Raw genomic sequence first — 26,518 nt, 5'->3', positions numbered from 1 at the left:
AAAATGTACCACTTTAAGACCAGTTACTGGAGTTTTGGGAGAGGAATGTAGTCCCATTCATGTCTAATACAGGACTCTAGTCATCTCCTCATTTACATTTGCTGACAGTTATAATTCTAGAATTTTTTCCTTGTGGTTCCACAAAATACAATCAGTGCCTGAAGCAATTCTCTTAGGTAAGAGCAAACTTTCTTTGGGCGTGAGCTCTCAGTGCAAACAAACCCATCTACCAGACTTTACAGAACACGAGTCAGAGTCAAAGAGCTTGTGCAACCAGTAAAATAACATGGAGAAGAAAACGCATGCCTTGAGAGACTATCTAATGAAGAACCCTGTTTTAAAGAGGGAGAACCTTAATCCTAAAAAATTGTTAAAATCGGACTACATCAATGATACTGATTTTACACAACAACAACAGGACACAAGTGAAGCTGGCGGTTATGATAGTAATGAGATGTGTAAGTATAGACTTGCTCTTTGATTGTGATATCAATATTTTATAAACTCTGACACTTAGGATGTATATTAATATTTTCACCACAATAAAACGAATAGTAATGTATTAATAACAATAGTAATTAATAGGCAAACAAAAACACGCATAATCAATTACGCATATTCATTAAATTGAGTAGAATGAGTGATGTGAGTTTACAAATATATTTATATATCAGTAAGTGAAGGCTGTACAGTAATTTCATAAACTACGATAATATTACGTTGCCATAACATAAATGTAAATGTAAAAGAACTGAACTTTGTACATTAATAATGTCACACTGGCAAAACATTCGTTTGTCACACTTGACAGTGTCTTTAAGGTAAACGCCTAAAACTGTGTACTCAGTGATGTTTACACACACCTGTGGACAAAGTCATTTTATCAGTAATATTTTACAGATAGCAAGAATTCTTATGTGTATGTATTAGTAAGAAATAATCTGAAGAATTGAGGTTTTGTGCATATGCTTAAAGGGATAGTTCACCCAAAAATGAAAATTCTGTCATCATTTACTAACTTTCATTATGTTACAAACCTGTATAAATTATTTTGTTCTGATGAACACAAAGGAAGATATTTTGAAGAATGTTTGTAACCAAACTGTTCGTGGACCCCATTTACTTTCATAGTATTCTTTTTTCCTACTATGGAAATGAATGGGGTCCACCAACGGTTTGCTACAAACGTTTCTCAAAATGTCTTCCTTTCTGTTCATCATAACAACAAAATTTATACAGGTTTGTAACAACATTAGAGTGAGTAAATGATGACAGAATTTTCATTTTGGGGTGAACTATTCCTTTAAGAGTTTAACTGGTTTGTGCTATTGAATTCATCATTCATTACAGTACTGGAGACGGAAAAAGATTTTATTAATGCAGCAAAGAGAAACGATGTGAAGGGCATGAAGCTTTTCGGGAGAGGCATTAATGTCAATGCCATCAATGTGGTATGTAAATAAAGTCCTCTTAACTCAACATTGAAGTGCAGAATTTGCACAGTACATAACTGAGAGTAATTCTTCACAATCTTGTGTCTAATGTCAGCACGGCCGAACTGCTCTCCATTATGCTGTTGCCTTCAAGAACGTTGAAGCTGTCGACATGCTCCTTCGAAGTAGAGCCAAACTAGACCTTCCAGATAAGGTGTGTTGGCTCAAACATTAATGATTCACTGGATGTGGCTCACATCAATGAGGTATTTATACTGTCTTTCTACAGCACGGACTAACTGCTGTTCATTTAGCAGCATGGTTTGGAAGCTTGCAGATCCTAATGTTACTCGTGCAAGGTGGAGCTGACCAAAGCATTGAAAACACAGTAAGTTTATAAGATGTTCATATCTTTTTTGCTCATGTGGTAAGATTTAGGACATTTTTTATTTATTTGATCCAAACGATTTTGTGTTCAGGATGGAATGAACATGATGCACTGTGCTGCTTTGAACAATCACACTGATATCGTGGAATACATTGTTAATGACCTGCAAATGGGAATACTTGACAAAGAAGACAAAGTAAGTATACTTCAGGGCTGTTGAATGCTTTATTTTGATTGGTTGAGAAATGTTCCAGGGCTATGCATTCTTTTTCGAAAAATGCACAACTGACCTGTAAAATATCTTAACCCTTAAAGGGATAGTTCACTTTAAAATAAAAATTCTGTCATTATTTACTTATCATGTTGTTCTAAACCTGTATGATGAACACAAAAAAAGATATTTTGAGAGATGATGTAAGCAGTAAGTGACCATAGACTTCCATAGTAGGAAAAAATATATTGGAAGTATTGTGATAAATGACTAAGAAAATATTTTGATAAATGATGGTAAGCACACCAATTAAATTCCATCATATTTTTTTATTCCTACTATGGAAGTCTATGGTTACTTACTGCTGTGTGTTTACCATCGTTTATCAAAATATCTTCTTTTGTGTTCATCAGAAAAAAGAAATTCATACAGGTTTAGAATAACATGAGGATGAGTAAATGATGACAGAATTTTCATTTTAAAGTGAACTATCCTTTTAAACAATTTTGGACTAAGCTTTTTATTAATTTTTTTAAAGTATTACCTTTATCTCAGGGACATGAAACTTTTCCTAAATAATCTATCTAAACATGCACAAAAAAAAAAACTGGGCTTGATTTGGTTGTTCTAAAAGTGTGTAAAAAATGTTACTGTTTTAGATGTTTGGGGTCAAAATTACCCCACATTGAAAATGAATTGGAAAATGAAAAAAGTACTTTTTTATTTTGTTTGTCAAAATAAATAAATAAAAGTAAATCTATTATAAATCTGGAAATAAACCAAGGTCTGGTCCTGGAGCATAAATAAAAAGTGAAACGAATTTAGATTTAATTAAGATCGACATTTATGAGCCAATTTATTGCCTAGTTAAGTAATTGTGCGGTATCAGTACCCCAAACACCAAAAACTGTATCCTTTTGAGCACTGATTAAGGGCTAAACCAGAGCACTGTATGTAGTAACTGTGGTATAAGCAGAATAATTGACTTATCATTCCCCCCTCCATTTTAAATCATTGTCGCTTGGGATTGGGGTTAGATTTGGGGTTTGGGTTAGGATGTACTTTTATGTATGGTTGTTGATGTCTAAAATGTGGATGTCTAAAATGATTCCCCAAGCGACAATGGTAAGAAAATAGGAAAAACAATCAGAAAACAATACATAAAATGACACGAAAAAGAAAGTCGTGCCACGGATATGAAAAACTATATATAGAAATTTGTGACACAAAAAAGACATTCATGCTCAAGGCACAAAAAAGCTGAATTTCGTGCCATGGAACGAAATAAATTAAGCAAATTTTTCATGACTATAACACGACTTTCTGTAAAATCAGACTGCTGTTAACACATGTTGTTTTCCTGTCAGGATGGTAATAGGCCTTTCGCCCTGGCTGCAGCACACGGTTGTGTGAGTATGCTACAGATGCTAATGGAGGATCCTTACAACATGGCCACCATGGAAGAAAATAAGGTTCGTTTTTGCCTCCTTGTGTACAACATTGTGGTTTATAGCATTTATTGTGATCTTTGTTTATATTACGTCATAAAGAGCTAATTAAATGCGATATTTACTCGCTTGGTGTTTAATTCTTGCTTTTTAATTACCAAGCAACCTACAGTAAAAGTCCATGTACTTCATGTGGTCACAAATCTGGTCAAACTAGAGGACTTTTAAGTACATAAGATAGGCTGCTGTAACAATATCAAAATGCCATTGACATTATTTATTTACAGTGCTCATATACCTCGAAATATGGTCGAAATATGAAAATCGAAATATGTTATAAAGACTTATTTTAAGCTCTGGTTGACAGGATGGGGACACACCTCTACACCTGGCAGCCAGGAACGGTCAACAGGAGGCACTGCAACTACTTCTAGACAGCTTTAACATTCGCAATGAGGTCAACCAGGTAAAATGTAACATATAAACCTACTGTTACGTGCTTATCGACAACTTTGCCAGAATCTTATATGAGACTAACACACACTTGTGCATTTGATTGATTTGTGTATTTGTGTGTATAGGCTGGTCAAACCGCTCTGTATCTGGCTGCAGACAATGCTCATGAAGACTGCGTACAAACCCTGCTAGAAGCTGGTTGTGATCCAAACATCTGCACTCTAGTATGTACTTATTGTACAATGTGTAGAAATTATGTTTTTTAGCTGTCCCTTTGACAACTATCACTAGACAATGAGGGAAAGGGATCTTTAACCATAGAATACCAAACAATTCAGCATTTAGTACAATTCCTGTATTTTATTGATTGACCGATATGGGATTTTTGATGGCCGATGCTAATGCCAATATTTAGAATGCAAATGGCTGATATAACAAAAATGTAAGTTCAGTAAATGAGAGACAAATGAAACACAGGCGAAACTAAATAAATGTTTATTGTGCATAATATTTACAAATATATCTTAAATACTTAAAGATATCTGCAAACCACTTGTATATATAAAAGTATTTATACCACGGGTCTGTTGAATGCTGTATTCTGATTGGCTGAGAAATGTTTCGTAGGTTTGCATTAATTTCAGATAACCGCAAACCTAACTTGTCAAATGTCTTAAAAATTAGCACCAGAGCAATGTTTGTGGTAACCGTGGTATAAGAGGAATAATTGACTCCGGTCCTTTGAATTATTTGAAAATAATGCACACCCGCTTTGCGTCGTGCCGCATTGCACCTTGAGTGTGCGTTATTTTCTTATAATTCAATGGCCTGTCCTCAATTATTCCTTACTTATACCACAGGGCTGTTTAATGCTTTATTCTGATTAAGAAATGTTTCACGGGTATGCATTATTTTTCGATAAACACCTGACTTGTTGTCAAATGTCTTAAAATAGCCACCAGAGCAATATCTTAGCAATCAGTGCGTTTACATGCACAGTCTTACGCCGATTTTACTTAATAAACTGATAATGTGTAGTGTACTGGAAACGCGTAAAACAGTTTTCTTTTATCGGGGAAAGCTCCTAATTGATGTAAGCTTGATATTTGAAATCACCTAAACAAACACGCCCCTACCCAAATAGAATCTAGACCTTCTTTTAATAGACCTGCCCCCCACATACACAACCCAGGCAACGATGTCGGTTAGTAGACACACTCCTTACTGCTGATTGGCTACAAGTATGTTTTGGTACTCGGCCTGACTCCCTTTTCCGAAGTGTTTTTCAAAAATCACGCACCCCGCCTTTAAGACAGATTAGTGCTTTTTGAACAGCTATATGTACTAACTCATGAAAACAGATTTCTATAATAAGCAGATTTTTGATAGTTATCCGCTTATTCTGGGCATGTAAAGACACTCAATGTATGGTAACAAGTGTAAGAATTGACCCCTGTCTTTTGAACTATTTGAAAATAATGCAGTGTAACTCCAAATAATTCAATGGCTCGTCGTCAATTATTTCTTACATATGCTTTATAATGTATAGAAAATCAAATTACCAGTCACATGATTGTGATTGATTGTACTGTGTGGTAAAATATTTTGTAATAGTTCCGATTTGTCCAGGAGCTACTGCTCTGCTACGGATCTGATGCCTCACAGTATTGTAAGATTTGGAGTGTTGTCGTGTGTAAATGTAACTTCACATTAAAAAGTGAATGATAATAGGTCGTTTTAACATCATATTATCATATTAACAGGTAATTCCAGGAACATTTATATTTATCGGCTGATAATTACAAAAATGTAAATATAGACCACTGAAATATATCAATCTATCACTACTGTATGTGTCCATTTTCAGACAAGGAGCAGCCCTCTGCATCCCATCTGCGAAAGGGGGCACTTTCCAATTGTAAAACTCCTTATCGAGGGTGGAACCCAATTAAATGCTCAGAACCAGGTGCTCGGTTTCATATATTTTACTATTATTGCATAAATACAATAATGCTAGATTAATCAATCCAGACTGACGGACTGACTGATCATTCCAGCATTTGGAGACTCCATTCCATCTTGCAGTAAAGAACTGTCATGTTGCAGTAATCCACACCTTGTTAGAAGCTGGCTGTGATCCAAATATCAAAGATCATGTGCGTTAAGTTTCTCATAATGTATCAAATTCAATTTATCACCCTGTTTTTATGATTCGGCATTTAATGCTTTATTCAAACATCTCAGATGGGGCAGACTGCACTGCATATTGTTGCTGAGATGGGGAAGGTGGACGTGGTTGAGATGATTCTGAAAGCCGGAGTTGATCTGGGAATCCAGGACCGGGTGACAAAATGTAGCTAATTCCAGTTTAAAAAATGCAGTAGATATTTATGTTTTACATTTTGTACTTTTCTATTGTGTGCACAACAGCAAGGTAAAACCGCCCTTGGAGTGGCTGCAAGGGGGAATATGGTGATGTTTGTGGACATGATCATTAAAGCTGAGAGATATTTCAGATGGAAACAACAATTGCAGATGGTGGGTATTCAAGATTTCCAACATGGACCAAAGCAAACCTTTCCTCCCAATGATTGTCACTCTCCATTAAACTCAGTCCAGTGAGGGAGGGGGGTAAAACAATATCAAAAGCATGTATAATTTCATTCCTAAATGTCACCACGTCAGATTTATTTCTATAATGATTGGATGTGTCAAAATGATTGTTAATTCAGAATAACGAATGAGAAACAGATCAAACACGGACTAATAACATTGCCTGTGCTGTACATATGCCTGTGCTAATTTCAGCACCTGGCCTCTGGACCTTCTCATAGTTTGACATTATTATTTCATTACCCTTTCAGACAAGTACAGATGCTCTCGAGAGCCTTCACAGTGAATCACCATTGACGTTTAAATTAGATCACTCCTCGGACACAAAGCAGGTTCGTGCTATTCTGTGGGACTTTGCATACAAACATTTCAAGCGAAACGACTGGAAGAAGTTGGCAAAGGTCTGGGAGTTCACAGAAGACCAAGTGGCTGCCATAGAGGAGCAGTGGACAGGTAAGGTGGTTTGGATCCGAATTTTATATAATCTTAGAGAGATAGAGTAGGCACATGATTACCAGGCTTATATTGTATGTTTCTAGGTCCTAATAGTTTCCAAGAGCATGGAAACAGAATGTTTTTGATCTGGCTTCATGGGATCATAATTACAGGAAGCTGCCCAGTCAAAAGTCTGTATGAAGGATTGCTTTCTGCTGGATATGCAAAGATTGCTGGTAGGTTGTTACATACTGTTGTATATCAACGGCCTGCCATGCATTAAGTAAGGGGTATAAGCGTATAGGTATATAAATGTATAGGCAACCGGTTGTTTTCGCAGAAGTAAGCCTTGACAGTACACTCTAAAAAATATGGGTTATTTTAAACCTAGCGTTGGGATCAAAAAGGGATGAAACTAGCAACTGGGTTAAAATTAACCCATAAATGTTTATATTTGACCCAGCATGGGTTAAATTACAACCCAGCATCAAAGGGTTGAAAATAACCCAGCATTTTTTAAAGTGTTTGTATCAGGGTGTCTTTTTTATTTAGATTAAACATGGAAACATTAATAATCACTATATGTTCAATTATAATTGTCACGAACATCACCCTCGCCCTTATTCGTAGATGTTATAAGTACACACACACTGTGTATTGTATATATAGTATATATAGTATATACTGCGTGAATACATGGATATATAAACATAAGTGGAAAAAACAATAAAATATTATATAAAATTAGTTTGATAATTTATACAAATGATATATACCTATGTATATATCATACCTGTATATACTCCTACATTTAAAAAAAGTATCAACGTGTCTTGTATCACACTGAAGGGGCTTATTTCCCAATAACAACCTGCGGCCTGTACATTACCGCACTTATTACACAGCTATTTACCTCATAAGTAAGGTAAGGAACATTAAATACTGATTTAAAATATTTTTAACGAATGCAGACCTTCCGCGAGAAAACTTTTGGTTTGAAGATAAGACATTCAAATGTCACAAACACACTATTTGGTTTGATCATTTGTAAATATAATGTCATATATGTTATTAAAAGACATATTTAATTTTTGTGTAATATTAAACTGCACCTGTCAAAATTATTTTCAGTATCTGGGTTACGGTGTGTTGTTAGTTTTGAACAGTTGTTAACAAGCCTGCAATGTTGCGACTGGCCAATCAGAATCAAGCATTCCAAATAAGCCGTGTATTACAGGATTTTATTTTTTTGACACGGAAAATAAGAACCCCCACGAAGTGCATTTAAAACTTTTAAGGCATGGTAGGCTGTTGATTTTCCCGCTTATTCCATGGTCCATTCAAGTTATAGACAAGTTAAAACTAGTATTGGTCTCAGCAGCACATGTTACTGGGTAAAAATGTGTTATTTTTGTCAGTTACTGTGCATTAAATGATTGTATTCCATACCTTTCAACCAATCAGAATTAAGAATTCCAATAAACCACGGAATAAGTACAGTTTTTACACTTCCCTATAGTCTTTATGTTTCTGGTTCCGACACTAGGAATATAAATAAGTCCTTATCCAAAAAAAAATTAATAAATTCTTCAGTTTGAGACAAGAGACATTAAAAATCTGTATAGTTAGAGAATCTCGAAGAAAAGGCTTGGAAGTCAGTAAAATTATCAGTGTTCTTGTTTGATATCCCGAATTATGATGTAGAGTACATAATTGTTTTGTGATTGCCAATAACTTGAATGCCTTTCATATGGTCCTAGCAGGAACAAAGGTGCCAAAGTCTTACTGTATACATTTTTTGTTTCATTCCTAGACCAAATAAGAATGGAAAGATCAAGCATTGACACACGGAAGTGCACGGTTTCATGACGCACTACACAGAAAAAACTCGCCATGCATCAACTATGGTTTTTTTCTTACTCAACAAGAACTTTGAGATCCAGCTTTTTCCTTTTATTAATGTGTATGAGGGTACAGCACAAATACAGTATGTTGACAGATCTGAAACAATGAACAATAAAATTGTTGCAGGAAAGCATTAAAACATTATCGGGTAAATGGTAACACAAACATCAATAATAAATAAATTCACCCCCAATAAATAATGTTTCATTAATAAAAAAAAAGTATACAAATTGGATCTAGTATAAAAACAACCTATCATACAATCATTCTTCATCTGAAAAATTTGGCAATAAAAATATAACCTAATTAAAGCTAAACTAACAGCTTTTCAAGTCTCACATATGATGATGCTTTAATATTTTTACACGTGTATAGCAGACTTGATGCCTGATATACCTAGAAGTGTGTGTGTGTACGTGGGTTAGTCCACTACTTTGATAGAGTGAAGGTGATAGGCAGAGGAGGAAGGGGCTCTGGTCTGACTGGAAGACCTCTCGTTGCTGGAGACAGAGCGGGGGAACTTAGCTGCTGTTGCTTGCCCAACAGTAAGCTGTTTATGAGGAAAAGTGAAAGATTTGAGCTGAAATAGCATAAGCACAGGTGGAAATTTGCACTACTGTGTTTGATGTTTAAAATATTATGTGTATTTAAACATTTTAAAGGGTGTTTCCTGATACCTGAGTGACAGGGTGATGTCTTTCCACGATAACTGAACTCATGGGTGGGGCTACGCCCATTACATGCATGGAGGAACCGGGACGGCTCATCCGGTTAGACTCTACTCTTCCTGTCAAACGAGCAGTTACCGTCTTAGAGGCTTTCTGTTTGCCAGCTGTTACTATTTGTGCATTCGCCTAAAGAAAGCATTTCAGAAACAAGCGATTTCATTACAAGCAATGAATAAATGTCATCAGAACTAATGGAGGTTGCAAAACTTATTAAATAAAAGGTTGTGGGTAACATGTAATGGAGAAAAACATGAATATTGTAACGTGATTTTCCCATCACTTTCAATTGTTTTTCTTTGATAAAAATGTGATTTATTTAAATAAAGGTTTAAACAATGCAGATTTATTTTCAAAGCCTACTTTGCTCAAATTAACTAAGCGTGCAATATATGTGGACTTCACTGTATGGTTAAAAAAACGAAGATATTATGTGGTTATATCAGCAGAGTACAGATTTAAGTCCTGATACGTGGTCTTTACAACCGTTACTATTATCTCTAAAATATATTAAATATATGTATTTTAGTAAATTATAATATATGTTTAAAAACTTAATACATGCACGAGCGTGCAGTCAGAGTAAATGCCTGTATATGACAGAGATCAAATGATATATGTGGCAGGTGCTGTAAGGTTTTGAGAAGCTCTTTCGATTTAAAGGAACAGTATGTAGGATTGTGGCCAAAACTGGTATTGCAATCACAAAACGTGTGGCTAAAACTGGTACTGCAATCACACAGCTGGTGGCCAATATGCTAAACGACAACATAAACATCAGTTGAGGGCTGCAACTCCACTTTTTAAATGACAATATCCTGGCCGGACCGCTTTTGTGAGTGATGTAAGTATTTGAAATGAAAATGATTTCTTAATGTCTAGTGACATTTCAGGGCCATTTAATGATTAATTGATATACATTTCTTACATACTGTTCCTTTAACATACACTTTTACAGCTGCAACTCTTTCGGATTTTTCTTGTTAAATGGGTTTGTATTATGAGCGAGTGGGGTATTTTCACTACATCACTGCTCGCTTCGTGTCGAATCACCATTATAAAAGCTTAAAGGAAAACACCACCATTTTTCAATATTTTACTATGTTCTTACCTAAACTTTTTTCAATGCGTGCACTTAATCTTTGTACAGCACATCGTGATTGTGTTAGCATTTAGCCTAGCCCCATTCATTCCTTAGGATCCAAACAGGGATGAATTTAGAAGCCACCAAACACTTCCATGTTATCCCTTTTTAAAGACTGTTACATGAGTAGTTACACGATATGTAACATAAACATTTGACAATTTTTAAAGGGATAGCTCACCCCAAAATGAAAATTCGGTCATCATTTACTCACTCTCATGTCGTTACAAACCCGCATAAATTTCTTTGTTCTGATGAACACAAAGGAAGAAATTTTGAGAAAAGTTTGTAACCAAACCATTCGTGGACCCCATTTACTTTCCATAGTATTCTTTTTTCCTACTATGGAAGTGAATGGGGTCAACGAACGGTTTGGTTACAAACATTTCTCAAAATATCTTCCTTTGTGTTCATCAGAACAAAGAAATGTATACAGGTTTGTAACAACACAAGAATGAGTAAATGATGACAGAACTCCTGACTACTCCCCATTTCTCTCAAACTTCCATTAATATTACTGCGCCAGAGTACAAAGTGCTGCAAACTAAGTGCTCTTCTGCCATACAATATAGTTCTCATTTTTATCTGCGTAGAAAATCGCCACGTTTTGTGCCACCATACTCATGTAACTACTCATGTAACAGTCTTTAAATGGAAAAAACATGGAAGTGTTTGGTGGCTTCTAAATTCATCCCTGTTTGGATCCTAAGGAATGAATGGGGCTAGGCTAAATGCTAACACAATCACGATGTGCTGTACAAAGATTAAGTGCAGGCATTGAAAAAAGTTTAGTTAAGAACATAGTAAAATATTGAAAAATGGTGGTGTTTTCCTTTAAGCTTTAAAATGGTGATTCGACACGAAGCGAGCAGTGATGTAGTGTTGATGCCCCACTCGCTCATAATAGGTGATCCTAAGGAATGAATGGGGCTAGGCTTAATGCTAACACATTCACGACGCACTGTACAAAGATTAAGTGCACGCATTGAATAAAAACAGATATGTATTAATTTGTCTAGGCTGAGGTGAGAACATAGTAAAATATTGAAAATCGTGGTGTTCTCCTTTAAACCTCTAAAACTTGCAAAAATTAACAGTCTAAGGTCAGGAATATGCAAGGAAGACCTTTCTTTCACACAGATGCGGCTCCCTGCATGCGCACATGCTGATCGAGAGAGAGAGGTGATTCACTTGCGCAGTCTCGGATGTGAAGTGTCTATACACAGTTGCACGGCTCTTTTTTGGTCTTTCCTGCTTTTATCAGATCAGTAGCTTTGTTTTGTTTTGGCAATACGTTAAGGCAATTTTTATTATAGAGTCATGTTACTCTAACGCTAAATCAAGCACTTTAAAGGGAAACTTCACCCATTTGCATTAAGCTTTGTATAGTTAGAACCCCAGTCATGTTTTTGAATGGTCGTGCATCATTTCCTCAGTTGCCGCTGAGACAGGAGAAATACAGATTTCAGTTTTACACAAAATCATCATTTTGCATCACTGAAAGAAGGAAGTCCAATATCTTTGTTCAGGGGTGAGACTACAAACCCCCTTTTCTCAGTCAAATAGGCACCAAATTCTAAATTTATGTTACATTACTACTACAAATATGACACACTTTCAATAAAGATTAATGTTTCTATGGGTGAAATGCTCCTTTAAAGGACCTATGTCTATGACTGATTTTATTTTATAGATTTATTTTTTGATTTCTGAAAGATACAGTGAAATTGGTACCTGTCTGAATGAGCTTGTGCTGCCTCCTGGTGGTCCAGTAGAGTTCACCACTGTGGTTGAAAGAACGCTTTCTTTTCTCGGTGCTATGCTTGCACCAGTCTGACTGAAAAAACGCTCCTGCAATAAAATAAAATAAACTTAAACATACAAATCTTTTGATAATGTTTACATGAATTTATTTTGTCAGTACTCTTTAAATTTAAAATGAAAATGAATACTGATCTCAATCATATGCACAACAATACTGTCACTGCACAAAAAATGTCAATGCTGAGTACAAGGAATCAGTTTGGATGGTATCCAGACACAGCATGTTTCCTGCATGTCTTACCGCCTCTGCATACTCTGTACTGCTGTGAGAGGGAGGAAGCTGTATTGAAGCCTCTGTGACAACTGGACTATGCCATGCAGATGAGACAGTCCGTGGTGGTTGATTGGCCATTGAGCTGGTGCCTGGCTCATCTGATGAAGGTGGAGCATCTACAGAAACATATTGAGATCATATTAATGGTTTACTATGAAATGATGACACTGCATCAACATTATTTACATCTTTGGAAATACTGCACATATTTTCTCTGTAAACACAACAGGAGCTCAAACATTGAATGGCAGTGGAGCAACTGCAGCTTCAGGCAAACTGGTTCATTAGCATGAATAATACGCTTTTGATTATAAAGTCTATTCTGAAATTGCATTTAGTTGCAATAAAATATTTAGTTGCCGGGGGCGTATTCCATTTTTTAGAAATGACATTTTGTCCAATCCACAACTTAGTTAAATTTCTGTATTATCTCACCACGGTCTAATCTGCCTGTTTCTCCAGTGTTAAACATGCTAAGGGCCTCAATGTTGAGCGCACAGACCCCGCGCATGAAAGCTTTCTTCATAGAGTCTTCATAGTGCTCTCGCTCCGCGTGCAGCCTCTGGATCTCGCTTTGTGCTTTCTGGAGCTCCTCTACATGCTGACAAACAGACACATACCTTTATAGTCATACACATAAATCCTTTAGACCAGGATTCCCCAAAATCTTACCCTGGAGAGCTGGAGCACTGCAGAGTTTAGCCCCAACCCTGATCAAACACACCAGAGCAAGCTAATCAAGGTCTTCATGATCACTAGAAAATCACAGGTGGGTAAGTTTGATTAGGGTTGGACCTAAACTCTGTAGTGCTCCGGCCCTCCAAGGTAAGATTTGGGGAACCCTGCTTTAGACCCAGACCCCCAAAACATGTCTATACTGTCAAGGTGCCAAAGAATGAATAAAAATAATATGTTAAATTGTTCTCTGATATCTACATAGAAGGTATGGAGCTTTATTAAGTGCAAAAATGATCCAGAGATGGTTTTACATGTCCATTTACTACAACCCTAGGATTTGTCCCCAGAATTAAAATGGTCTATTGTTACCTTATTTGGAAGGCTCATGAATAATAATGTTGAGCTCTGCTCTGATTGGCTAATTCTCAGAGCAGCTCCTTCAGTAGCTCTGTGTATGTGCAAACAGACCTTATGTTTGACCCCGTATCAGATGATGATACAGAAATTAAGACATATCAATTGGTTGGAGATTGTTAAAGGTCACTTTCTTCCCAATCCCTTTTTTCAAACTTTATTTGGTGTGTAAGGTTGCTGTTAGATTATAAATAAAACCTGCTAAATGATAAACAAAGTTCACTAGCAGGCGTTATATTTTCTTTAACAGAATTCCCCTTTCAAAGCCTACAGCAAACGGCCGGTTTGGACTACAGCCCTCTAATTCCCAGGTGAATGACGTCAATATAAGAGTTCCTGACTAAACTCCGCCCAAAGGAATACGTCAGTCGCCAGCTAAGCTCAAACGGCTCTGGTTTAGCTAAGCTGCTGTCGAATTACAACACACTAAACAAACTACACAATAGACCTTTCTCACAGTAACCGGAAATACGTAATCGTCGTGTAAGCGGAGTTCCTGTCAAGCGTCAACACACTAGAAAAACATAAACCCGGGCAAGTTTAAAATGGATCAAAGAGTCTACAAAACTTCGTTAACGGATTTGCCAAATATTACATTTGCTGATGTGACACGACTAATGGAGGAAAACTTTTTCCATGAAGAATTTGTCCATAAATTTCTAGGTAAGTAGAGAGCGAGTATAACTGTTACCGAACTGTTAACTAAAACGACACATCATAAGTCTCGCCGGATAGCCTGAATCCACTTCTGTATACCTTCACCATCAACAGGGAATTGATGGAACAGATACGGCTTTTTACATTGCCTTGACTGCGGAGGAAGTAGATTTCCGCGACGATTGTGTAGTTCCGGTCATAAATACGGAAGTTGTGAGAAAGGTCTATCAGAACTCTACGTTTTTTTTTGAAGGAGGGACTTCATAGAACAAGGAAGACATCATCCTGTTTTTAGGACAGTGAAAGCAGCAGTATAGAGGTAAATTGTGTGAAAAATACCGCTTTTTCTACACGTGAAACATGAACACGTTATATTGCGCACTGTAAACACAATCAAAGCTTCATAAACACAGAAAGAATGGGACCTTTAATGGACATTTCTGAGTGTTAATTTTGTAGGGGGGGGGGGTTCGGTATGGACCTGCAAAATGTAACTCTAACGTCGATAGCAGAACTTCCACCTAAATGCTAGCATATTAGTGCTGTGTATTAGTGCTGTGTTCAAAATAGCGATACGACGATGCATAGTCAAGAACTCTGACTGCTGTAAAACTGTTTTAAAACAACATGAGTTAAGTACTGTAGCTCTGAGATTGTGTGTCTGAGTTCCCCCAAAAGCTAATATATTAATGGCAAAATCACAACTGTTACAACACTGCTTATTCAATGTACAATAAACAGAAAATATTAATAATGATAATGTTACTAAAATCAGAACAAAAACGTAATTCAAAATTGTCTGGTATCGTAATGCTAATCACATCATGGTCAAGTATGGGATACGTGCCAAATTTTTGGCGATACACAGCCCTATAGCATTAACTAGCATATAGCGCTAACTCAGCAGTCAAAACTTTGTTTTTGCATTGTAAAAACATTGTAATTAATTTACTGTTGGGGCGTACATCTCGACTGTAACATCACAGTCAGTTTTATGTTGAGATTGGCCGGTTATCCAGCAGTCTTTTGCATGCACGAGGTTTACATAAGAATGAGGATATAAATGAGGGCTATAAAGATTAATCGTGCAAATGCGCGTTTTCTCAAGGAATTAATTTTAATGAATTACGGTGAAATCCAGGCACATCCCAAAGCCAGGGGGTGCTCTCGTGCAGAAACTCCCTTTGTGCCACAGAAGAAGTAGCATTACAAACGCTATTCCAGAAAATGTCTACAGGAATATTTATATCGCTGTTCTTCAAATTGTTTCAGGTATTTTCATGATAATAAAGAATATTTTGAATGATTTTGTTTAACAAGTGTTGCTTTTTTAAATGCACGTTATAAACGACTCCGATTCATACTGACTTTAGATTGATAAGGACTTCCTACTGACCAAATGCCATAATACACGCACAAGCTGTGCATGAAACACAGAATCGCAGCCTTGCGATTCAGAATCGATTACATTTTTAATGGGACACACGATTAATTGTTACAGCCTAGGAAACAATCGCGTTTGAGGCTCATCATATGTCATTACCACAGAACTCTTATTATTCATCTATGCCTAAGTAAACACAGTTTTCCATTCTATGGCACCTTTAAAGCTTGATTACTCTGTTTGTACCTGTGCCACCTTAGCTTCATACTCTGTAGAAAGCTGCATGCAGATGTCCTCAGCCCTGGCACAACACGCTTTCTCCACACGCTCCCGCCACCTGTTCTGAATGAGCGAGTGCCAGCCTGCCCACACCTTCCTCTTGAGCTGCAAATGATAGTGCTGCTCAGCCAACCTGGCCCCTTGAGCCTGAAACACATAGCCATTAAAACCATTTGAAATGGCATGTAAAAGTAATTGCATTTGAAGAAAAATATAAACTATGGTTTAAAAGTTTAAACTTTAGGGGCTGTCTACACGGAGACGCATATCTCTGTATACGTATAAATTTGTTATCTTATTGGCATTTCATCCACACGGATCCGGCGTTTTGGGAGACTGAATCCGCTATTTTTTGAAACCGGGTCCTAAAGTGGATAAATCTGAAACCGACACCCTTGCGGTTTCGTCTGTACAGCCAATCCGTATATTTTGTGAAGCGAAAACGTCATCACATCACGTGTCGGAAGCGTCACACGTAACAGCAACAACAATAACGGCGGACTACGTGATTGTGTTCGTGCTACAGAAGCTACTAAAGCCTACTAGCTCTATTACAGCAAAATCTATTGCTTCTATGCAATTGTGATGGTGACCAACAAGCGATAATGGACAACACCAAACGTTGGTTATGCGCATGCTCAAAGTCTTCTTCTCTGTGTATAGTGTATATTTGTGGCAGAATTACAGCGCCCCATACTGGTCTGGCATATATACTACACCGCATTCAGTCGGTTTCAGTGGTTTAGTGTTTACAGATAATTTTTTAGAGCAAGGAAAAAAAATGATCGGATAGGGAATGCACCGGCTTTGTGTGGACATAGCCTAAAGGTACTCAACTTTTTTTGAAAATCCATTCAGCTAATCTCCAGGTCTGATGCTACCACTTTTAGCATAGCTTAGCAACAATTCATTGAATCCAATTAGACCATTAGCAATAATCAAGGTCTTTGCTGCCGTAACATGGCTGCAGCAGGCACAATGATATATAATGGAGTGCTCGAAAATAGTCCCCTTAGTAACTTTCAATAGCTAGGGAACATTTTCGGGCACTGCGTAATATCATATCATATAGTTCCCATGAAGCAAAAAACTTGGCACTACGTTTAGATTTAAAGCTCGTAGGTGTTTGTTTAGTTGTCTGTTGCACTAAATACTCTCAAAATATGAACTGTTCATTAACCGAATGGTGATAGATTTGCTTTTTGAAGCTTTAACATTTTGGGCCCCATACAAGATAAAACTACATTTTCATATAACATTATTCGTTTGTGTTTAACTAACATGCTTGTTTTTATCCAAAATGCATTCAGGGTATACATTTTATCCGTATGAGTGTTGGACCAACAACCTGTCCACCTGAAAAAAATCAGAAACAGCCCAGTTGTCCCTCAAAGGTTTGATTTTTTTAATACACACATACATACATACAGCCCTGAATGTTTTGCTCCCCCACTGTTTAAGATGTGGTTACGGCCTTGGCGCTGCAAAAGCAACAGTCTATCAACTGAGCTACCTAAACCATTTAACTGGATAAAGTAAGTCATATTTGACCCTGTCTGTGAAATCCAGGCTAATTATAAGTTTGATTTCAATCTTTGACATGACCTTACCATATTTAAGATATCATATCTTCTTTACACTGTGCAAGATAATTTTATGCAGAAAACAGTAGGTTACAAAATATTGACATAGGCTTTCACACACTAGGTAGGTCACATATACACATCTGGGGGGAGAACTATTTTTTAATTGATCTCAGTGAAATGCATACAATAATCTGTATTTCAAGCTCTGGAGCAAAATATACTCACAGCAGGTTTTTAAAGCATCTGTAATCTCTATATATCCTCTGATATTATTTCACAATATGCATTTAAAATAGTAGATAGCCATCCTGTTCGATCTAAATTTTTCTAACAATATCTAACCTTTACTGTGACAGATGCTCTAATAGACTTCTCTGAGAAAAAGAGTCAGGATGGAAAACACAAGCCTGTCTGAACCATGAATAAATCTCACCCTTAATATGACATGAGTAAACAACAGTATCTGAATAATATCTAGCCTAACTGTGTGTGCTGTCATTGTGTTGCCCCAGTCTCACCTCCTCTTTAACGGCACAGTGCCGCAGTCTCCACTGAGTGAAACTCCTCATCAACCCCATCTTCTCGCGCTGCCTGTCAACTGCCCTGCTTAGATTTGCGATCACCTGCAAAAAGACAAAATAACAACACAAATACACAGACTTAAGCCCACCTTTTAGAGGTTTGTTTTTTTAGGTATCACATTATCATAATGTTTGAAACCTTAAAGGGACACTCCACTTTTTTGAAAATATGCTCATTTTCCAGCTCCCCTAGAGTTAAACATTTGATTTTTACCGTTTTGGAATCCATTCAGCCGATCTCCAGGTCTGGCAGTACCACTTTCAGCATAGCTTAGCATAATCCATTGAATCTGATTAGACCATTAGTATCATACTGAAAATAACCAAAGGGTTTAGATATTTTTCCAATTTAAAACTTGACTCTTCTGTAGTTACATCGTGTACTAAGACTGACGGTAAATTAAAAGTTGTGATTTTTTTTAGGCAGATATGGCTAGGAACTATACTCTGGTGTAATAATCAAGGACTTTGCTGCTGTAACATGGCTGCAGCAGGCGTAGTGATATTACACAGTGCTGAAAATAGTCCCCTTGTATACTTTCAATAGCAGGGGACTATTTTCAGGCGCTGTGTAACATCATTGCGCCTCCTGCAGCCATGTTATTGCAGCAAAGTCCTTGATTATTACGCCAGAATGAGAGTATAGTTCCTAGACATATCGGCCTAGAAAATCGCAACTTTTAATTTTCCGTTGGTCTTAGTACACGATGTAACTACAGAAGAGTCAAGTTTTAAATAGGAAAAATATCAAAACTCTTTGGTTATTTTTTACCGTAATGCTAATGGTCTAATCAGATTCAATGAATTATGCTAATTTATGCTAAAAATGGTACCGCCAGACCCGGAGATCGGCTGAATGGATTCCAAAACAGTAATAATCATATGTTTAACTTTAAGGGAGCTGGAAAATGAGCATATTTTCAAAAAAGTGGAGTGTCCCTTTAAAACTATATATCAGGGTAAATATTTATTTATTAATCCAACATCCTAATAGACTATTTTTAATAAATAACAACCATTTCCAATATATAAACACTTCAGTACAAACATATGTGTGCACACCTCATCTTTCCTCTGGTTAGAGATCTGGTAGGTGTTAAGCAGGTCTTTGAGACTATCCATCTCAGCATTTACAGCGGCCACATGCGCTGCATGTTTCTCCCTTTCCCTCTTAAGCTCCAGCCTGTGCTGCTCCACAAAGGCCAGCTTCCACTTCCTCAGCTCCATCATCACATTACTCTACAGACCAAGACATTATTTCTATGATGTGTTATATGACATCACATTACATAATAGAATCCTACAGCAATGCAAACCTTAAGGTTTGTGGTCCAGGTGTCTAAAATGTTCTCCATCTTGTTCAGATTCTCCTCTGAGATGAACATCTCAGTCATGTGGGTGATCAGAACATCAGTACTGTCCTGTCCTGATCTATCTGACCCAGTCTGTGTCCTTTCGGACCTTTCTTCAGATGCAACAGACCTGGCTGCCAAGCTCTCACCTATAACAAAAACAGTATGGAAAAGATATCTCAGAAATATGAACTGGGAACTGTGTTCAAGCCTGTTGTAAATGACAAAAAATGCAAATGTGTGACTGCAAATTGTATGTTAAAGCACCAAATTGATTTGTAACCTGAAATTAGAGGAAGAATATTCTTTATTGCCCTTTTCAATAATAAATGTAACTAATAATTGAATATTAAAGGATTAGTCCATTTTCTTAAAAAAATAAATCCAGATAATTTACTCACCACCATGTCATCCAAAATGTTGATGTCTTTCTTTGTTCAGTCGAGAAGAAATTATGTTTTTTGAGGAAAACATTCCAAGATTTTTCTCATTTTAATGGACTTTTAACTCTTTCACCGCCAGCGTTTTTAAAAAAAGTTGCCAGCCAGCGCCAGCGTTTTTCATGATTTTCACCAAAGTTTAATGCCTTCCAGAAAATGTTCTTCTTTAAATATATAAACATACAATATACCAAATGAAAGAACAGACCCTCTGCTTTCAAACAAAAAAAAACGTTTCATCCTACCTTTAGTGGTTCTTTTGCAATCAGCTTTTGAATATGGGTAGGTTTTTGCAAAAACACCATATTTTGAGCAAAAAGCAGAGATAATTCCATTTTTATGACGGACTTTTCAAAGAGATCCCATTCAGAGCGATCTTTAAAACAGACACGGACATGCAGCAGCTTGCCATAGGGCAATACTTCCGGTTTTAAAAAGTTGCGGAAGTAGCGGTATTGCGGAAAGACGGAAAATCTCGTCATTGGCGGGAAAGCGTTTTCTCTTAATTGACGAGATATCTCGTCAATGGCGGGGAAAGAGTTAATGGACACCAACACGTAACAGTTTTAATGCAGTTTAAAATAGCAGTTTCAACGTAGTTTCAAAGGACTCCAAACTATCCCAAACGAGGCATAATGGTCTTATCTAGTGAAATGATTGTCATTTTTGACAAGAAAAATAAAAAATATGCACTTGTAAACCACAACTTCTCGTCTATCTCCGGTCCTGTGACGCGCCAGTCACAGGTCACTTACAAATATGAAACGCACATTTGCTGACCATTTTAAACAATAAACTGACACAAAAACATCAATTAGTATCATTCGACATACAACGTCGGAACGGTTCTCTTTCTCCACTCCACACTGGGGCGTAGTTTCGCATACGTACTCCGTGACCTCTTGACGTGATGACGTATTGCGTGAGGTCGCGCTGGCGCGTCACATGACCGGAGATAGATGAAAAGTTGTGGTTTAAAAGTGCATTTTTTTTCCTTGTCAAAAATGATAATTGTTTCGCTAGATAAGACCCTTATGTCCTTGTTTGGGATCATTTAGAGTCCTTTGAAACTCCGTTGAAACTGCAATTTTAAACTGCATTAAAACTGTTAAAGTTTCATTAAAGTCCATTAAAATGAAAAAAATCCTAGAATGTTTTCCTCAAAAAACATAATTTCTTCTTGACTGAACAAAGAAAGACATCAACATTTTGGATGACATGGTGGTGAGTAAATTATCTAGATTTTTTTAAGAAAATGGAATATTCATTTAAGATACCAAAATATTTTATAAAAGCACTAATCCACAAGAGGTTGAGTATTACACTAATTTGATCACAGTTAAGAAAATATATATATTTTTTTAAATCACTACAACCCAACATTGTGTGGCTTACTGTTTTAATATTCTCTAAACTTAAAATACCAAAATCAACGAGGAAAAATATTAAGCAGCTTAATGACTGTACCCTCAGATGTGCGACTTGGTGGTCTGTATTCTTCTAAGGGTTGAGTTGCTCTTGATGTCACCACAGTGTTTGAGAGCCCTTCATTATCTGAAATAAATAAAAAAACTGAGATGGTTATATCCAATTCATATTGTATACTGAATTGGTACAGAATTTTTAGTACCTGCAGGAGGTTGAACTGGTGCATCTGTTTTAGCAGAATGCTGTGAATTTTTGCAGAGCTGACTTGTGTTTAACAGGTGTAATGGGATGCCTGGTTCATATTTGGGAGTCACAACAGCATACCGAAGAAGTTCTTCATACTCTTCCTGAAAATGCAAAAGAGAAGGAAGAAAACCAAATTCCTTTAAATGGTAAAAGATCAAAGTTAATCACAGTTACTGAGCTCTGATATTAGAGAGAACACATGCTGTTTATGTGACAGCGCAGTTAAAATATCACCTGTAGTTCTGAGGAAACCGAGCTGCCTCTGTCTGAATCTCTTGGTAACACTGGACTGTTGCGTTCCATTTCATCCGAGGACATCTGAAGTACAAAATGAACTACTTAATATAATAAATAAATAGTACATATAAGCACATTTAAAGGGAAACACCACAGTTTTTCAATATTTTACTATGTTCTTACCTCAACTTAGACGATATAATACACAGCACTTAGTTTGTAGCACTTCGCCCTTAGGCGCAGTAATATTGACAGAAGTTTGAGCGAGGGGGGGAGTAGTCAGGAGGGAGGATATTACTGCGCACTGAGGTTGAAGTGCTGCACCCTAAGTGCTCTTCCGCCACACAATATAGTTCTAATTTTTTTTTTTAAACACCACATTTTATTTTGTGCCACCATACTTACTCGTGTAACTACTCATGTAACAGTCTAGCCTGAGTTTCCCCATGCTGCCTTGCACGCAAATTTATTCACACTTGCTAGTCTAGCATGGAAACTATCGACCAATTTTGCCCCTGAAATAGTGAACCGATCACAGAACGGGGAGGGGACAGCAAGACGATGAGTACGTTTATGCGACACACCGAAGCAGTTTTGTTTATCCAACACGGCAGCAGATGCGAAGTTACTTTTCAATGCAGCCTTAGACTAGGGCTGGGTATCGATTCAGATGTTCCGGATCAATCCGATTTCAATTCATAAGCTATCAAATCGATTCAATTTCGATTCTCAATTCGATTCTGATTCTCTGAGCGATTTTTGTACTCGATTCAATGAATAAAGATTTAATACAAATACTTTATTTATTAAACAAAAACAGTGAACATAAGTTTAAAAGTGGGTATTCATTAATAAAAATAATTTAAGCCACCAACCTGTATATTACACTTTTTTTATTTTAGATAAATACAATATCATTTTGATGCAAGATGAAAAATGGATGCTGAAAAAAGTCAAAATAGTCGCATTCCTTGATCAAATGGGATCAGGTTATTTAAAAAAAAAAAATCGATTCAGAGCCCTTGAGAATCGATTTTTAATCGACCACGTTTTTAAAAACGATTAATCGAAAAATCGTTTTTTTTTTTTTTTTTTTTTTGCCCAGCCCTACACCTTAGACAGTGTTCTAAGTAGTTTTGAACGCAAGTTTATTTAAAAAAAAAAAAGAAACTTTTGGCGTTAAACTATTTCATACCAAGAAGGATGTTGGGATATGGCAAGACATGATAGCAACAGAGTTTTATAGGACCAACCTGCTAGGCATCGTCGTCGACAAAGTACAATTAACTTTATGTTGAATTTATGTCGATATACATCATCTGGTGTAATTAAAACAATTGGCTATGAGCTACGTACAGATGCATTTGATAGACATTCGTAGCGGCCAGTAACAGTCTTTAAATAGGGAAAACATGGAAGTGTTTGGTGGCTTCTGAATTCATCCCTTTTTGGATCCTAAGAAATGAACGGTGGTGTTCTCCTTTAACACATAATTATATTTAATATTAAATTTAAAGTTAAAATAGATCGAAAAAGACTACTGTTTCTAAGGAAAGTAGTTTTGGTTAAGGAGATAAGCTTACTTTTGGTAACAGTTTAGAAGATAAACTATCAGTAAACAAACAGTTCATGTTAATTTCAGCATACGTTGAAACTTTTAACATTAGTTAGAGCACCATAAACTAACGTGAACAAATGTACTGACATTAACAAAGATTAATAAATGCTGAAAACAATTGTTCATTGTTTGTTCGTTCATGTTAGTTAATGCATTTACTAATGTTAACAAATACAACCTTACTGTAAAGTGTAACTTACTTTATGCTTAACGTTAAACCACAATCATTACACTAACGTTAGCTCATTTAAGCCTATCTTACATAGAAAGATAAAAAAAGAAGGCAGCACGAACAGTTAATAACACGATATTTCTCATACAAAATACGACACATTCAAAGAACAGAGAAACGTTTCTATGTAAAGTGCACAGTTGCAGTGATAACTCGGCTAGGTAAGGCAACAGTTTACTTAGAAACTTCTACATTATACAATGTGTATAATTATGAGTCTTATGTCACTGTCAAGATAAATTATCACTCATCCAGTTGATACAAAGGTCAATAAACCATATCTATGCAATAAACACCCTAAGTTGCCTTTCTTCCTGCTGAGCTGCATTACATTGTTAGCATGTTAGTTTTGCTAAATCGTAAAAACGGCATATGGTCTAACAGGGACATAAAAACTGTACGTCATTACCTTCTCTGTGTGTTTGTTTTTCTGTTAGCTGCCTAAAAGAACGTCGTGACAACGAAAAGCAAAAACAAACCCACTCTACTGTTAAAAGCACTCTTTCAAACTGCTAGCAGTTTTAGTAAAGGCTAAAATGATTGGTTGAAAATTTGGTGCTTCCGTTTTGGCTATTGTGATTGGATGGAATGTTTCCGTAGTAACGGAGACGCGGAAACGTCTGTTGCAGCTGTGCGCTGCCTGCCTGACATAGCTTACAGCGTGTGTTAAGTTGTTCGTTGGTTGGTGGACGCAAATATAGTATCATTATAAACTAGCCTATATATACGTTTTCCGTGTGAACAAACAATAAATAACATATTTTCAGTGGTTGAAATGTTACATTTCCCCCCAAAATTTGATTTGTATTCAGGTTTTTTATTTTATTTCAAAGTCTTAAGACGTGATAATGTAACAGATTTTGACAAATGTAGGCCTACTCTAAAAGGGGTTACGCTAATTATAATATATTGCCTGTGCATTGTATCCTTATCCGGAATGTCCTGTTTTAAAGGCTTATTGAAGTCCAGCCTTGTAATAGCCTGAGTCTGACACTCTTTAAATAAATGCACTGTACAGTTTATAAACCCTGTCCCTGTATCTGCATTAACCTTACATTTGCATTTATAACTTACAATATGGATATGCATATAGAAAATGGCACAAAGCCCAGTAGAATAGTTTCAGTAATGCGATTTAGAATGGCAACTACTCAGAGAAAAATTGGAATTTGCCTCACGTGTCAGAAATATACTCTGAACTCTGATCAATCATTGAACTTGTGGAGTCTATTCCACTATTTCTAAAAAGAGTGCTTACTTAAAAGTCAACCCACATTCTTAACCCACACCCCGATTCAGTTTGTTCCAGAACAATAATATTGAGCCATTAAAGGAACTTTCTCCTCTGTGGTGAATCTGTGAGCTTTAAGATACAAAAACAGACAGAAGCCATAAAAGAAGTTGAGAAAGTGGGTTTGCATCTACAGTATACCAAAGAGATTTGCTGGGTCTCAAAATTGTGTAATTGTGATGTTCAAGGGAATTAAGTATCGTAATTCCCATATTAAGCTTGAAATGCATCAATAAAATATCTGCAATAATATGAGACTTCACATGTTGACTTTTCCTTTAGTCTCTTTTATTTAAATAAAAAATATAGAATCAATATTTGTTTGAGTAGTTTTTTATAAATGTCATAAAGCTGATCAGAAGCATGGCTTTATCATAGCTCAAAACAGACAAGTTATGTCAGGCCATAACTGTGGTGGGATTTATGTCATGAAGTTTGTCATTGTTTGAGCAACAGCAGAGATGATTTTTGTGTGAGACAACTTAAGAGAATCTTAACACTATCTAGATTTTTAGATTTGAATAATTTATGTTCATTATTTGTAAGAGGGGTGAGGATCTTTTTGAGGTTTTAGCTGATTATCTTTTAAGATGGAGTGCTCTGATCTAATGATCTGTTTTCTGGTGTTTGCTTTACTTTGCTCTGATAGTGTAGCCTAATCTTTGTGATTGTCATGATGTTGAGTCTCTCTTTTGCTAAGCTGCTTCTTAAAAGTGAACATGGTTGCACCTTTCTGACAACATTGAAAAGGAAATTGTATTGAAACAGTTTATTCAGCATTTTCTGGTATTCTTTGTAATTTCCAATGATGCCTTTGACAAAATATACATGTTTGATTTAGCTGTGGTATAAATGATTATTTGCAAAGGACTATGGAAACAGCGGTATCAACAACAATACAGATCTGTGATTTGACTTAAATAATAATGTTAAGCTTTACGTCTTTTTGTCCTGAGATATGAAAAACAGGCTGCAACCCCTTTGACGTAGCCATGGGGACACATGGATCCAATGCTGGAAGTCCATATTCTGGAGTGGCTCATTAAGTTAAGTGCTTCATGGCTTTCAATCATTCCTGCTATAAATGATCATACCGCAGAGCCCTGCCATCTCTTTGGCTCTGTCATAAATAAGAAACACAGAAGCGTAAGGTCACAGACAAAAAAAATTAGCTCATTTAGAGGACAATGATTCATACATCCTTGCTGCTAAGATTACACACACACAAAAATTTCTGTC

At 36.5% G+C, this 26,518-nt stretch overlaps 2 protein-coding genes across 2 annotated transcripts; one reads left to right on the top strand and one right to left on the bottom strand.

Moving 5' to 3' along the window:
• Positions 1 to 223: 223 nt before the first annotated feature.
• Positions 224 to 8,937, top strand: ankdd1b (ankyrin repeat and death domain containing 1B). Its single transcript, XM_065263021.2, has 15 exons — positions 224 to 458; positions 1,351 to 1,451; positions 1,549 to 1,647; positions 1,723 to 1,821; positions 1,913 to 2,017; positions 3,400 to 3,504; positions 3,848 to 3,946; positions 4,062 to 4,160; positions 5,804 to 5,902; positions 5,994 to 6,092; positions 6,181 to 6,279; positions 6,367 to 6,474; positions 6,801 to 7,002; positions 7,089 to 7,220; positions 8,798 to 8,937. The coding sequence occupies exons 1-15, from the start codon at positions 287 to 289 to the stop codon at positions 8,851 to 8,853; spliced, it is 1,674 nt and encodes a 557-aa protein (XP_065119093.1). The 5' UTR covers positions 224 to 286; the 3' UTR covers positions 8,854 to 8,937.
• A 364-nt stretch (positions 8,938 to 9,301) lies between these two features.
• Positions 9,302 to 24,518, bottom strand: poc5 (POC5 centriolar protein homolog (Chlamydomonas)). The gene is made up of 13 exons (XM_065266825.2): positions 24,398 to 24,518; positions 22,136 to 22,219; positions 21,858 to 22,002; positions 21,695 to 21,781; positions 19,752 to 19,936; positions 19,498 to 19,674; positions 18,373 to 18,477; positions 16,236 to 16,415; positions 13,292 to 13,457; positions 12,824 to 12,972; positions 12,493 to 12,609; positions 9,567 to 9,743; positions 9,302 to 9,439 (listed from the first exon to the last, which is right to left on the bottom strand). The coding sequence occupies exons 2-13, from the start codon at positions 22,217 to 22,219 to the stop codon at positions 9,311 to 9,313; spliced, it is 1,701 nt and encodes a 566-aa protein (XP_065122897.2). The 5' UTR covers positions 24,398 to 24,518; the 3' UTR covers positions 9,302 to 9,310.
• Between the last annotated feature and the right edge of the window lie 2,000 nt (positions 24,519 to 26,518).

This window comes from Paramisgurnus dabryanus, chromosome 5, assembly GCF_030506205.2.
Source record: "Paramisgurnus dabryanus chromosome 5, PD_genome_1.1, whole genome shotgun sequence".
In the NCBI taxonomy this organism is placed as follows: Eukaryota; Metazoa; Chordata; class Actinopteri; order Cypriniformes; family Cobitidae; genus Paramisgurnus; species Paramisgurnus dabryanus.
This window is presented reverse-complemented; position numbering and strand designations above follow the sequence as displayed.